The sequence below is a fragment of the Diadema antillarum genome, unplaced genomic scaffold (assembly GCF_040938485.1).
Source record: "Diadema antillarum isolate AM-2024a unplaced genomic scaffold, OU_Dant_1.0 seq00000248_RagTag, whole genome shotgun sequence".
NCBI classification, from domain to species: Eukaryota; Metazoa; Echinodermata; class Echinoidea; order Diadematoida; family Diadematidae; genus Diadema; species Diadema antillarum.
The window spans coordinates 2,588,612-2,603,463 of NW_027271292.1; the positions used below are offsets into that span (position 1 = coordinate 2,588,612).

Genomic DNA, 14,852 nt, shown 5'->3' on the forward strand with positions numbered 1-14,852 from the left:
TATCTCATCACACCCCATATAAAACATTCTATGAACTTGTCTTTTTGGTCAGCTATATCGGTCTTTCAATATCGTCACTGCCTGACACACACAAATTATTGATGTCATGGGTTCAAGAGAGAAATAACAAACAAGTAAACGGGTGTGTGTATAAATAGCATCTGAGGCCAGCCGCACCATTTGATCACTAGCTAGCATACTGGATTAAGTACAAGCCCCTTGCCTGTCTATTATACCCACTTTAAATCTGCCTTCTCACTCTCAGGTAGGTTAATGATTAACCTGCCAGGTAGGGATCATGCCCGGTGAGGGTCCCCTGGGCAGGATCTTGAGATGAAACATCTTTAAGGGGGAACCAGTCCCAACGTGATGAAAAGGAGGCCAGTTGAAATGGAGGGGTGGTGATTTACGAAATATTGATTCCTGCACAGATAGCAATTGTATATATATAAATATATATAGTTTGGGCATTTTTCCAGGTTGGACATGATGATAAGGTAACTGAGTGTCTCATAGAAATCCAGGTTGGATGTGGTCAATAGACGAGGACAGTTCTTATCTATAATAAGTGCTGTCTGTGTTTTGTTGCACTTGTGGCTTGGAGCTTATCAGTCTGACCCTTTAAGAGCATTCATAGAATGGCCTATAACGATGTGAGTCATTTTTCCTGTGGTGGCTAAATGGTTGGAGACATGTCACACGCTTTCCTTCCAGTGCCAAGTGTTCTTATCTGATGCCCAACTTCTTCTCCTCTTCCTCCTCCTCCTCCTCCTTTTCTTCCTCCCACTCTTCCTCATCCCTACACTATCATCCTTTTTTGTCTATTTATCCCCCAACTTTGTATCTGACAAAGTCTCTAACCTGTGATGATCTGTGTCTCTGCCCATATTTGTCAGGCTGTTAGGCTTTGTTTTTGTTTGTGTGTTTTTACCTGTCTCTTTCTTTGCATCTCATTCGCCCTCTGTTAAATTCAATCTCTTCACATTACGATCGATGTAAAGATTACAAGATAGGAGCTCCCTTTCTCTTTTTATCATCATCTTTTAGCCCTTCTGTCTGTCTTTCTGGGCTTTTATTTCTCTCTTTCTCTACACGTTCTGTGAGAATTCATCTATCCATCTCTCTTTTTTTTAATCTGTTTCTCTGTATATGACTGTACCCATACGAAAATATCATATTATCCATTTTTTATCACAATGGAGTTTCCTGAAGTTTTAAAGAAATCCTTTCTGAACAGTTCAAAGCAAAAAAGAAAGAAAAAGAAAAAAAAGTCATCATTCACCATAGTTTATTTAGAACTAAGGTCTCCTATCTAATCCTGTTTAGGTGGTGATGTTGAATTTTGATGAGAAATTTCAAAGACAAATACTACATTGATACCTTCCCCATCTGTGTTCTGTCCACGCTTGTTTTGTTTCCTTCCGACATAGAAATATATCTCCGGTCACTGAAAATCTGTATTCAAGAGCATGTAACTCCCATCAACCAAATGAAGACAAACCAGAACAGGTAGATTACACAAGAGGAAATATTCATTACTACCAAGCTTGGCGCCGTTTGGCAGGATGAGTAACGAAACAAAAGAAAGGACAACACTGATGGTTACTGAATTAATGGTCACAGCTGGTTGAAGCCTGTTACGAGACTCAATTGGACATATCATTACCTCCTATGGATTAGACTTCTGCCATGGTGTAATGAAACATACAATAGTTACATTCATACAACGTTCCTAATCTTTAAAGGTTAGCCAGAAGTTTTAACATTTGATAATTAGCTCATAGTTTAGCCGCATGTAGATGCACTCAAAAATTAGCAATCATAAGGGTTATATAGCAGATGATTAGAACCACAAGCTTTCTTCGGGTTGACGCTCTATCCATGAGTTCCAGGGATTTAGCTTCGTGTGAACATGATAATCAATAAATTCAAAAGTTAGCATGATCTCTCTGTGAACCCCATTCACCCTTAGCTTCCCGGTCAACATCCAGTATGTGTTGTACACTACTTTATCACTGAACATCATTCATTGGGTTTCATCCTAGCACTGCATGTATGTATTTATTCTGGGTCTTTGGTTTAAATCTTACCCTTAATTATCAACCTGTTGAGGACGGGCTGATTTTGCTACAACACACATTTCCCATAAACACCTGCCCGCGTATACTCGGGACTCATCCTCAACGGGTTAATCTTAGATTTTATCTTAAAGATTAGGTGTCACGTGGACACAGGTCATAGTGTATAACTACAAGCTAATCATTGAGGTTTAAAACTTTGTTGATTACAAACTTTGTGAGAATTTAACTAGTGTTGAGAAGCATAATGTTCCTCAGATTAAATCTTTGCTTCTTGATGTCATCAAAGCTACACTTTTTGTGTATTATAGTCATGACAATCAATCTTTTGCTTCCTTCCTTGTAGGATTTGGTTTGCCTGTATGTGTTCAGCTGGAAGGAATTTGCTATAAGAATACTATGAACGTGGAATGAAGTGCCATAATCTGTAGCCATTGAACTGTGCTTCATATTTTATAGGATGAAGATAGGAAGGAAGGAACATCAACGGATAAAAATAGATATGTTTCTTTGAATGACATCCGAGAAAAATTGTGTTTCTCACACACTCAAATCTGACAAGCTGTACCTTGATTTTTATATCGTTCAATTTATTCTTGATGTAAACTACACCAATATAAGTGAAGAAAATTTTTCATAACTTTTTGATCAATTTCTCAAGACTCATATTCTGTCCTCAAGTCAAGTATTTGGACTCTGAGAAAATTGTGCTATCAAGAAATGCTCACGTAGCTGCATAATAGCATAATTTGTGTAATCACTGTGGCATTTCTTGCTTAGTATACATGGAAGACAGGACAACTTGAATTTCTGATATAAAAATTGTTGCACTCTGACAATTTTTCTAATAGGCAATTTGGCACATCTCCTGCTTGGCTCTCCAGTTTTGTCCAGTCGGGGTGGAAAGTGAACACTATCAATATCGACGGACACATCAAAAGTTAACATCAAACTTTTTCAAGCTCATTAATGTTGAGTCTCAGGTTTCATATGAATGTAATGAAATTATTGCCTTTTAACAAGCTATGTTTTGTGAAAGAAATGTGTAATCTGGCAGTCCCAATTTCTGTGATTTTATTTTGATTTGATATAAAGTGCACTCCCGTTATAAAGAACACGGTTATAACAAAGTTCTGGTTACCACGAAGTAAAAATTCAGGCTGCAACATAATCTGCTCTATGTATTTTTATTGTTTATTTGTTCAGTTATAACAAAATTTTGATATAACGAAAGGAAACTGCTGGTCCCGAAGACTTTGTTATAACGGGAGTCCACTGTACCATGATTTGTGTATCCCTCTCAAAGAAAACAACTAATAAAACAAACCAAAAATACTATGAAATATTCATGCACAGTTAATGTTGCATAAAGAATTCATGGTAATAGAATGTAATAGATCATATATTATGTAGGTAATGTGATGATACATAATACGGAGATAAGCAAAATAAAGATGTATTCAACTGTTACCTTTTAGCATATATTGATGGCTTCTGATTCTAAGAAACTATCTTTTCAAATCTTTCTCCAAACATATTTTTCTCTTTCATCATACCACAAGCGAGCTCGTGTGTGTGATAGGTAAATGATGATTTAACATTGTAGAGCGTGCTGAATGTCTTCCGTTAGTGACCACACTCCAGCCTTTTGCTAGAGCCCTTTGTCAACAAAACCATTCCCCTATTAAGAAATGCTGCTTCTTATACAGAATGCACCTGTCGGGCCATTGTGTTCCCCCAGAAAAGCATACAAAAGCCTTCAGTCTGTTGCTTGGAAAACTTTGCACAAAAGTGGAAAAGTGGAAGAACCCCGGGGTAAAAATGTATTGATGGAGAGTACATTTAGCCCCCCCCCCCCCCCCTCCCACCCCCAGTCCCTGGCATTTAAGCTAACTCATTGCCATTATCTAAGGTGTTCAGATGAATGATTTTATACTCTAGGGTATTCCTGCCGTATTGTGTACCAGTTGTGTTGCAGACGAAGGAAGTTTGGCCGTCTTAGATGTCGGCCACTTCCATAACCACGGGTGATCTCTTCCTCCCCTTGGCATGCGTCAATGTGAGAGCACTAGACAGGAATTTTTACATACAGTAGGGGCATTTACAATGGCAGTGAAAAGGTTTTTTTCCTCACATTCCAGACTTCTGTGAGATGTTGCTAGGCAACTACCTGTGCATTCCCCTGAAAGACCCAAGATGGAAAACCCATCTTCCATAGTTATAGCTTTTGAACATTCTACCAGTCTTCCGGCATTTGTTTACAATGTAGATGTTTGCCAATGAAATTTTTGGTTCTTGGTCACGTGACTTTCTCCACGTTGTCACAACTAGGGAATGATCTAGATCGTTTACATCATGCAACTTTTAGGGGATTCCCCTATCGTGGAACATCAACAACAACATATTGCACAAGAACCATACTTACCTCTATACCTGAAAGTAATAAAGGTAGGCTAATCCTGTAGATTTTGTAAATCTTTTATTTGTTTTGTCTTGTTTTGTTTTTAGGAGTGTGAACAGTGGATGTGAAAACTCAGGGGCTTTTTCAGATTTTGTTTTAGCCATCTTATGAAAGTACCTAGTGGCTTGTCACTATGAATATAATGTTCAGAGTGTGAGCTGTGTATCAAGCATGTTGGTGGGATAGATGAAACTTTGGGCCCTCAAAATCATTGCTGGCCAGAAGACAGATAGAAGGTAGGAAACAAACAGATTTTTAAACTAATGTCCAACAATTTTATATCATCAAAATATTTAAACATAGATTAACTTTATGAAATAGTCTAAAAATTTGAATGTTCATTAAAGTACATGCTACTTGCAGTAGGTTATCCAAACTTAAAAGGTATCTCAAAAAGGGAACTGTACAAGTGTCATCACATGTACATTGCAGGCGACACATGTCCATTGACTTGCCATGGCATGTGCCTAGTTGTGACCAAAGAGAGTGACCAGCTGACCACTGCTTTGACACAGGAAGGCTGGAGTGATCTCACAGCTGCTGTCAAAAGTAGAGGCATCACTGAAAACGCACCTCACAGTCTGAAGCAGACAGTAACACTCTCTGTCGACACCAGAAAGATTTGTGTGTTCTTTGTGGACTATAGTCATTGTGCCAAAGTATCAGGATGGGATCCAAGTCTTTGAGAGATCGGTCCTGACTTCTCCGACTTCCACAACATGTGTTTGTCTTCTGCACTAAAGTGTCGATGATAGAGAGCTGTTACCTGTGAGGTGTTTTCTCTTGGACATACTTGGTCTAGTAAGGTTCTACTCTTGGTGGTATTGGAAGGAAGTATTGAGAGTTTTGCTTTCATGTAGTTCCACTTGTATGAGGAGTCAAGTTGAACATAATGTGCATGGTTCTGTTTAATCTGTTTGCAATTTTTGAGGATATGTGACTGCATAAGTATAGTGTACTATCATAAACATGTAAACATTGGGAAAAGATTTCAAAGAAGCAAAGCATTGTACTATCAAGTGGATTGAAGCATTTTTATTATCGATACCTGAAAAAGATTTGATGCTGAGACATTTTATGTTATATTCGTTTCATTACATAGTGCACCAGCCTGCAGACGAGTGGACATTACATATTGCACCTGTTGTCCAAGAATATCAAGCTTAGCAATCCTTGATGACCTGTGAGCACTGAAAATGATGTCACTTCATCTTGTTATGAAGAGAGGGATATTTATTGAGGTCAGACTTCTCTAGCTGTCATAGCTGAGATGAGCAAAAGCATCTGCTGTGCATTAAACCGTAAATGCGAATGTCTCGCAATATTTGATTTTACGCACTGTGTCCGTAGCAACACGTTATCTCATCAGCTGGAGGACAATTCAGTGCCTCTCCCTCATGACCTCCTCAAACCTGACACCCCCTGTCAACCCTATCCATCTCCTCAAGAGCCTGAAGTGGAGATTCCACCATCCATTACCATGACAACCCCTCCACCTTCACCGAGCAAAGCCCCGTCAGAATCTCCCACCCCAACTTTGACCATCATGGTGGTGGAGGCGATAGGGGAGGCCCTGATCCTGCTGCTCTGCATCTTGTGGTTCCTCCTCTCCTCCTGTGTCATCTTTCTCTTCAATTCCTCCTGCGTTGTTGTTACCGTGGTGACGCCGAGGCTCCGCAAGTGGAAGCTAGCGCTTGAGCAAAGTTGGAGTGCGGATGAGCGGGAAAATGAGAGACGGGTAGCTACTGGAGAACCCTCTGACAGGGATAAAACAGGAGCAAGTTGTGGAACATTCACAACTAGAGCTATAAGTGGCATCAAAGAGGATGATAGAGACAGTGTCACTCCTGGAATGCAAGAGAAGGAGGAGGATGCTACCAGTGAAGTGATGCACTTCTCTAGGAACTCAAGTGATCATGGTGATGGCAGTGACATTCTATGTGTGGATAGGAGTGCCTGTGAGGGAGACACCAGGATGCTATCCGACCCAGTGATCACTGAAGACACTGTGGATCACAGTGCAGAGAGCAGTGGCAGCAGTGAGGACCTGCTTGACTTCAATCGAAATCTCAGGGTCAAAGGTGGTTGCCGCCGGAAACCGTTTAAGGATGGTGGACAGGGCAACATGGAGGAGACCATCAGCCAATCAGATTCTGGTATTGAGATGATGGACTCTGTCAAGCCTTCATCAGACGAGGTAAGATTTTCTGGAAAGATTCACAGTCATTATGAGTGTTTTTTTCTTCATACTTTTATCATGTGTGTAATTGTTTCACCATTTTTTAATGCATTACACCTCGTTTATATTTCTATCAGGAAAGCAGGTCTCTGGATGGATCATATCTCACCAGTATATTAACTTTTATTCCCTCCAAGATTCTTTTTTATATATGTATGTGTGACATTACATATTGTGCAGTTTTGAATTCCTTGTCACCTCATGATATTGCTTACATGTGCCTTTTTCTAAATCAACATTCATGCAATGTGATTGATGATTTCATTTTATTCAGTCTCTTGAACATTTGTCATGTATGCATGTTCCATTGTTGCAATAATGCTGTTTCTGTCTTTCCACTATTACCAGTCTTAAAAATGTGTTCTTCCGTCCTTTTTTGCAGTTTTGGACAGGTACATCATACATACTGTGATATGATAAGTTAATGTTCTGATTCCACTAGCTATGATTTTTTCCAATGACCTGTTCACCTGCAAATTGATGCATTCTTATAAGTTATTATGTCAGGAAACCAGATTACTCACAGAAACTGCAAGTTGCCCCATTTTAATACTTTGTTGGAGGATTGTCTGTATCCCTCGAGAGCCTTGATTAACATATGTACCGATTGTTGGCATAATAGTGATATGTATCAAAATGGTTATGAATAGTCACTTCAATTTGACATTTGATTATCATCAAAGTGTTCACTTTGACATTTGAATGTTGTCTAAAAATTCATGGTTGACATATATCATGGCGATGAACCGAACGTGTTACCTATGAGTATGACCGCAGGGACGTGATACTGGTAGGTACTTGCATCATAATTTGCGCTCGCGTTTGCCGTGCATTCACCTTCAGCCAAGCCATATGTTTTGGGGCTTTAGGTAATGTAGATGGATGAACATTACTAACCACAAGAAAAAGAGTGTGAGGGGTGATGGTGGTTGGGGGGGGGGGGGTGGAGAGAAGGTGGCAGGGAGACAGTGTGTGAGTAGGTGTGTTGTTGTATGGATGATAGATAATATTGTGTGATTATAACAAATTTTTCTTTATGCAGACTATGCATTCCAACCAAAAATAACATACTTTTGGAGATACAGTCTCACTTTATTACTATTTAACTTAATTTCAAGTATGCCTGCCATAGCAATCATCTTGTTACAAGACAATACATTCAAGTCTCCCTGATCCTGCAGAAGTCTTCCTGAAAACTTTGATATCTCGTCTTGTCTAGAAAAGAGAATATAAAAAGTCTCCCTGATACAAGAATTTGTTTTAGCCCATTGAGATGCATAAACCACACCACAAGCATCTCTCTGATTGCTTCTTGGAATCTTCCTAATTTTGATGTGTGGATGTTGGCAGCCCTTGACAATCTGCATCAATCCAGAATTTATGGAAGTGGGGTGGGGGAGTAGGGATGCTGGTAAAGGAACTGTCAGGAGATGATACTAAACAAATTGCTGCACATGGTGTTAATCACATTCGCACACCTGTGCTAATTGCGCAAGATTAATTTTTTGATGGCGGTTTGATGTAACAGCGATGATCATCGTAATTGAGTGAGGATGAGCTAATTAGCTTCCCAGGAAGCATACTCTTCCACCGAGTCAAGGAGATGGGGTTACGGAAACTTCCCCTACTAAGTCAAAACCTTCCTCTACGTGGGTTCAGGCTTTACACCTCAAGGGGTACAGATAATTTTTGCTTACTTGCACATTTCCCAGTAGATCAAATCTGTGATCCCATATAGCCCTCATTGCCAGCTGCGATAATTGTAACTTTAGATGACAGTGATTCAAAGATCATGTTACAGTACAGTGTTTGTGCACATTGTATAAGTCTATTTGCAATTAGGAAGATCAGATATCATCCTCTTCCAGTATATATGCAATTCAGTTCACTTTAGGTCAGAATACATGCCAGACAAAGTAGACCCTCTGCCTCCAATCAAGCCCCATCAAAATCAGTCCTAAAGAGGATATGTATGTGACTTATTTTTGCCGTTAAGCACATATTTGAAGATGGTGGTAATTGAAACTGTCAAGATAATGATATATCTGTATCATTTCTATATCTACATAGTATTTCATACTCCAAGCCATTAATATAATTGAGATATTTCTGATCATCATCTCTCATGTGTCTGCATCAACTTCTGCAAAGCAATAGTGGAGCTACACATTTTCAATGGATTTTCCTAGTAGTCTTAGTATGCTCCTTCAGGAATGAGTCAAAGTAGCTAACCAGGCTTATGTCAGTTTGTTAGCCAGATCAAAGGTAATTAAGTCATCACGGAGACAGTGATGATGATGATGATGATGATGATGATGATGAAAGTAATGATGATGGCGGCAATGATGAAAATATCTATGATGATGAAGATGATGATGATAATGGTGCTGATGAGAATGATTGATGATAATGATGATATTGTTGAAGAATAGGAGGAAGATGAGGAATATATGACAATAAGCAATATCAATAGAAAGATGTATGAAGATCTTTTTATCTTTGTTGTTTTCTTAAGCTTTGGAGAGCTACTGTCTGTCCTTTATTAATATGCACTATTGGTCTGACATAGTGATGACTCAAAAGATTAGACATGGATTGTTAGATAATCTACTTTTTGCTGGTCAGATAGAGGCTTTATCACAAAATACCACTTTACAGCTGTATGCCTGTCTAGCTGTCATTCATATGAGTTTAGCATAACAATTTAGACCAGCTTACATCAGAGAATGTTGTAGTGTGATATGGAGACGCCCATTATCCGAGAAAACGCGAGGCACCCAGCGTTGCACGGGCAACGGGTAAATATTTCCCCTCTACGGCCCATCTACTTTACACAGCGATGAGGTGATTCACACATCAGCCGTTGATTAAAGGGACTTCCGTGGTATTATGGTTTGCAATCGACTGATAATGCACGATCAAACCGTCAGTGGAATACAATTCTGTGGAAACTCAATGAAACCTCTAAATTTGAAGTAACCAGGCAGATACTTGTTCAATTACAGGCTGATAGATATGGCCATGAAACTAGCATAAGTGTTTCCTACATGTTCAACAGTATGATGTGAAGTATTTTCGGGATATGATATCTGGTGTAAGGATGATGTAGATCCAAAGTGATGCTCACTGCATCGTGTGAAATTTGTGGAGTCGTGGGAAGCCCGGAATGGAAGAGTACTCTTGAAATGTGTGTCGTATTGGTCTATTTACAGCGCAAAGGGCAGGAATGGCTGAGTTGAATGGTAATCCACATGAATCAGAGATTTCCTACGAATGCTAGTTGTGACTTCCAGACCCCAGCAGTAGAGTAAGCAGCACTTACCACAGAGACAGAATGGAGTAGTACTCACTAGATCAAAGACTTGGCCGAGCTCAGGAAATACATATCAATGTCAAGTTTCTCAGTAGTCTTATCACATGTATCTTCATTGCTTCAGTCATTAGGGGAATTACGTAATTGAATGACTGTCTTAAATGTAAACCATGTTGTGGAATCTTGAAATGTACATAAGCATGTGGTAGTCTTTTCTTCCAGACTCAAGTTTAAACTAAGAAATGAAGAATAGCTTTCCTTTGACTATGTAATTGAGTCTGCACAGCCACCAGACTAGCTCTGAACCTTCAGGACGGAATGTTAGTTTTGGTATGCATGGAATTCGCACAGCTCGCGAGCTGTCAAGCCCACCATCGATCGGCGAGTGAGATTTCAATTCAAACGGGGGAAGATGTGATGGATCTAGCAGGCTGAGTGACTCCGTGTCTCCGAGCTCGCTGTACCTCCCTCATTTGTGATAATTGACACCAATGTCAGGCGTGTGAATGAAGACATGGACATTCCGTGTCTCATAATGAGGTACCCTGTTTCTTTTTTTCCCTACCGTCTTAAGGGCTCAGTTGTAATTTGAATGTTATCTCAACTAATGTTTATCAGATGTATTATAAAGTGATATGGGGATTGTCTGTTTCGTGGAGCTTGAAGAGTCTTGTCGATATATTTTTAAAGTATAAAAAAAAAAAAATGAAGCTCAGTTTGTAGTCAGGAGCAAGTTTCTAATGATCGACAGTAACATCATTCATATTTTCCAGCGTTGAACATTTCAAAGAACCAAGCAATAAAATCAAAATTACTTTCTTAGCAGATGCCAGAGAAAGTGTTATTATAGAGGAAAAGTAAAAAAAAAAGGCAGAGTCACATCAGCAGAGAAAATTTGATAAGGGCTTTTTACACTTGCAAATTTTTGCTTAGTCCCGTGCCAATGGTGGGGCTAAGGGGGGGGGGGGCCTTAGCCCCACCGTTGGTACCGGACTATCCTTAGCCCACTGTCTGTTTACACTTGTTTTTGCCAAAGTAGGCTAGCCCCACCGATAGTACCGTACTATCTGGCCCTGCAAAATAGCAGGGTTAGCACCGCAATTGCGGTGCCAAGCAAGCGATGCATTCACATTTGAATTACCATCTCATTGAATTTGAAAGAAAGATATTGTTCAGAGGGGTGAAGGTTCAGGTGTGAGTTTCTTCAATTTGTCTCCCTGTACAAATTAAATTTGTTAAGATCACAACTGCTGAAGGAACCAGTGGGACTCGAACCTGTCATTTACTGCTTCGACACTACCACCAGGCTGTCCCTGGGATAGGGACCAACCACAGACAGCCTGGTGGTAGTGTCGCTGCCCGGAAAGCAGTAGATGACACGTTCGAGTCCCACTGGTTCCTTTTTTCCGACATGTTTGTTAATTTACAGATCAGCAGTTGCAATCTTAAAAATTTAATTTGTAGAGGGAGACAAATTGAAGAAACTCACACCATATTGACTTTGTAGGCACCATTCTCATTAGCCAAATACCATGGTTATAGCTATTACTTGGTAATGTTTTCATTCACAAAATGCGAGGGTATTTATGGCCTGAAAGTACACCAGCTCTGAGGTAAGCACTGCACACGCGCATATCTCCAACGATCTGCATCAATCCAATTTCTGTTCAATGTTGCCAATGAGGAGCGCTACTTAAAAGGACATGTGACCTACAATATGTAGCAGGCTATTGTGAATGGCTGATAGGATGACAACATGTATGATACGCCAATATTCGACTTGTCAAAAGTAGATATACTGTACCAATATCATGTGAGGGATCCAAGGAATGCTATTTGAATGAATGCTACGGTTTCCAACTCTTTGTTGTTCTGTCTTCTGTACCATCCAGATGCAAAAAGGGAACAACTGTATTGCAATATGCATGGCAACACTAAAAGGTTGTTGTCAAAAGGTAAACGGCGCCCCCACAAGTATAAAGCAAGATAGCATTTGAATATCAATTTACTGTCAAAAAACAGAAATCTCCCAGAGACACTGCTTGCTTTTCTTTTTGGGAGTTAATTATCCTTTGCATCACCAGCCTGAATCTTTACAGAAGATTCTGGCACCATTTTCTCAATATGATACGGAAGCCAGACTGTTATACATTGTATACCATCGGTTTTCATTTGTTATTATGTGAACTGGTGTATCTTTCTCTGGGTAGACCTTTCCAGGAGTTTACTATCAGTACACTGAGATTTATGATGTTTAAGGATAGTTATGATTCAAATAATAATTTGACTCTTCTGAAGGTGGTAGCAAATGAAATTCTCTATAGATTTACAAACAAACTATCAAGGAGACTAGATATAATTGCTGCAGTGCATAAACCCAAATACATCTGAGACATGGTAATAGATCCTAGATGTAATAGATGTGGCATCTGGTTTCAGTTTAAGCAATCACTTTATCTCCTGACAAATATTGGCCAATAAGATTCTGGAAACCACATTATTCCAGCCAGGGTGCTGTTGTTTATATCCAAATGAGCTAAAGAGAACCAAGGGAAGAATGATTCTGTGCAATAACAGAAAATATCATAATTTGATCTTTTGATGGCGTGAATATGATGTCATTCACTCCGTATGATCGAGTCACTCAGATTGCACCTTTAATGTATGTGACGATGTACTCAGTCTTTGCAAGTTAACCCTATCAAAACCACAGGAGAGGCCATTATGCACAAAAGCAATGGAATTTAAGACAGTGGTTAACGGGAGGGAATATTTGTTCATATACGTATGGCATGAGGTGAAAAGATATATGCCCTTATCAGCAATCGTAAAAAAAAAAAAAAAAAAGGTGAGCCCTCGTCATGCAGTATTAGTACAATATGATTATTCAGTGCTGTATAATGTTGAGAATCACAAACATTCCAGTTGCTAACAGCACAGGCTAAAACACTGTGTAATCAGATTAAAAGAGTATTGGTGAGAATCTGAACATGTGTGTCATTCTTGATAGTGACATCCCTAATTTGGCATGGTCTGTTTTTTGCTTCTCTAGTGTATGAAATAGTTCATTCTCCTTTGAAGAAAAAAAAGTGAGCCCACGAATGCCTACATGCAGAATATATGCTCTTCTCTGAAACTGGTGCGCAGGTGTTGGCTGACAGACTTCCGCCAAACATTTCCATTGATACCAGAAGTCTTTTATTTTTTGGTTGGTTTTTGTTTTTGTTTTTGTTTTGCCTGGGATTTGGGTCAGAACTACCAAAATGAGAAGTCGGTCAATATTGGTTTGTTTGTTTTTTTTTTATCTTTTTTAGGCGATCCACCAGGTACAAATATATGCCCTTGACCATAATTACCACCACTGTCCAGACCCTTGATAGTATTGAGAGAAATGAGGAGTCACTGACCAGAGGCAAGGGGGTCAAATGAGGTCACGCCTACCTGACTCTATTCACCGATGAAAGGTCCGGTATCTGTGCCTGCAAAACTGATGGAAGGAATCCACTTTTAGGACAGGATGTAGCGGAAGGAGGAAACATATCCGACTAGGATTTTTTTTTTTCTGTGATTGTGTTATTTTATTATCTCTCTTCTTTTTCCCTTATGTTGGAGAAGGTCCATGGTTGGAGAAGTGTTTGGTTGTGGTGTCATATTTGTGGTTTTTTTTCGTCCTGGTCTGCTGCTGCAGATGTGTGGCCTACACGCATTGTCTGCTTCACACGCAGCAAAGAGTTCTCCATGTGCAGTAGAACACGACAAACTTGGACTTGTGCCCCAAAATGTTACGTAATTGTCTGTGTGTACACAGACCTTGTTCTGTGAGTGTACGGGAACTTTCACTGCTCTGGAGTTTAATTGGAGTACTCTCTACCAGGCATCGAAACCTTGTTGAAGGATCATGACTCAGGTTTGATGAGATTAGCATCATGGGAGCCAGGTTGGATATGTGTAGTGATCTGTGAGACAAAAAAAAAAATCAGAAAGTTAAGACTTATGATGGGCTCTACAGTGAATCCAGCAAGAAGAACTGAAATATTGGAGACATTCATTTCATAGTAAAGAAGTGCAAGTGGTGGAAAGTTGTCGGAGTTCACATGACCCTCTAGATCTGTGATTCCTTATATATTATGATAGGAAACTGAAACCTCTCATGTTGTGTGGCGAAAATTTGATGTTTACTTGACTTACTGGTGAGAAGGAGGACAGATGACACAATCAATATCAAAACTTTTCTATGCATAGTAGTCAGCTATTACCAAGTGATACAAGTGCCGGAAAAATCAGTGTTTTAATCAGTGCAGTTCGTACATTTTTTACGTCCAAGGGAAACCATCGTTTTGTTTTTTTATATGATACAAATAATTACCTTCTGGTAATCATCTCATCTGACAGGATTAAAAGCATTTTCTTTTTTTTTTTCTTTTTTTTTTGGGGGGGGGGAATTCGTGACACCATGCCAAACTCAACAAACGCTTGGTTGGTGTAGTTTCTATAATCCAAACTTCTAGATATATTCAGAAATACCCTTTGAATTTCTTAAGCATGTTCTAGAATAGGAAACTCTTGTTGACAACCATAACCAAGGTCAGGAGGACACAAATGACAGTGGATTCTTATTTACAACCTCTGTAATCTCTTTGAGAATATCTAGTTGTATAATCATTAACAATATCAATACGAAACAAGCATATTCAGTTGACTCTTAGTGGTTTCGGCATTACATTAATTAAATAACCCTCATATGAAATGATTTCTTGAGGC

General features: G+C 39.4%; 1 protein-coding gene across 1 annotated transcript in view; it reads left to right on the forward strand.

The window, feature by feature from the left end:
* The window catches only part of LOC139729663 (uncharacterized), a 60,062-nt gene extending 46,542 nt beyond the window's left edge, over positions 1-13,520 (forward strand). The window contains exons 2-3 of the mRNA XM_071640589.1: positions 5,642-6,736; positions 13,461-13,520. Coding sequence (XP_071496690.1) covers positions 5,810-6,736; positions 13,461-13,520 — 987 coding nt within the window. The 5' untranslated portion in view covers positions 5,642-5,809. The remainder of the gene's footprint in view (positions 1-5,641; positions 6,737-13,460) is intronic.
* Positions 13,521-14,852: the final 1,332 nt, after the last annotated feature.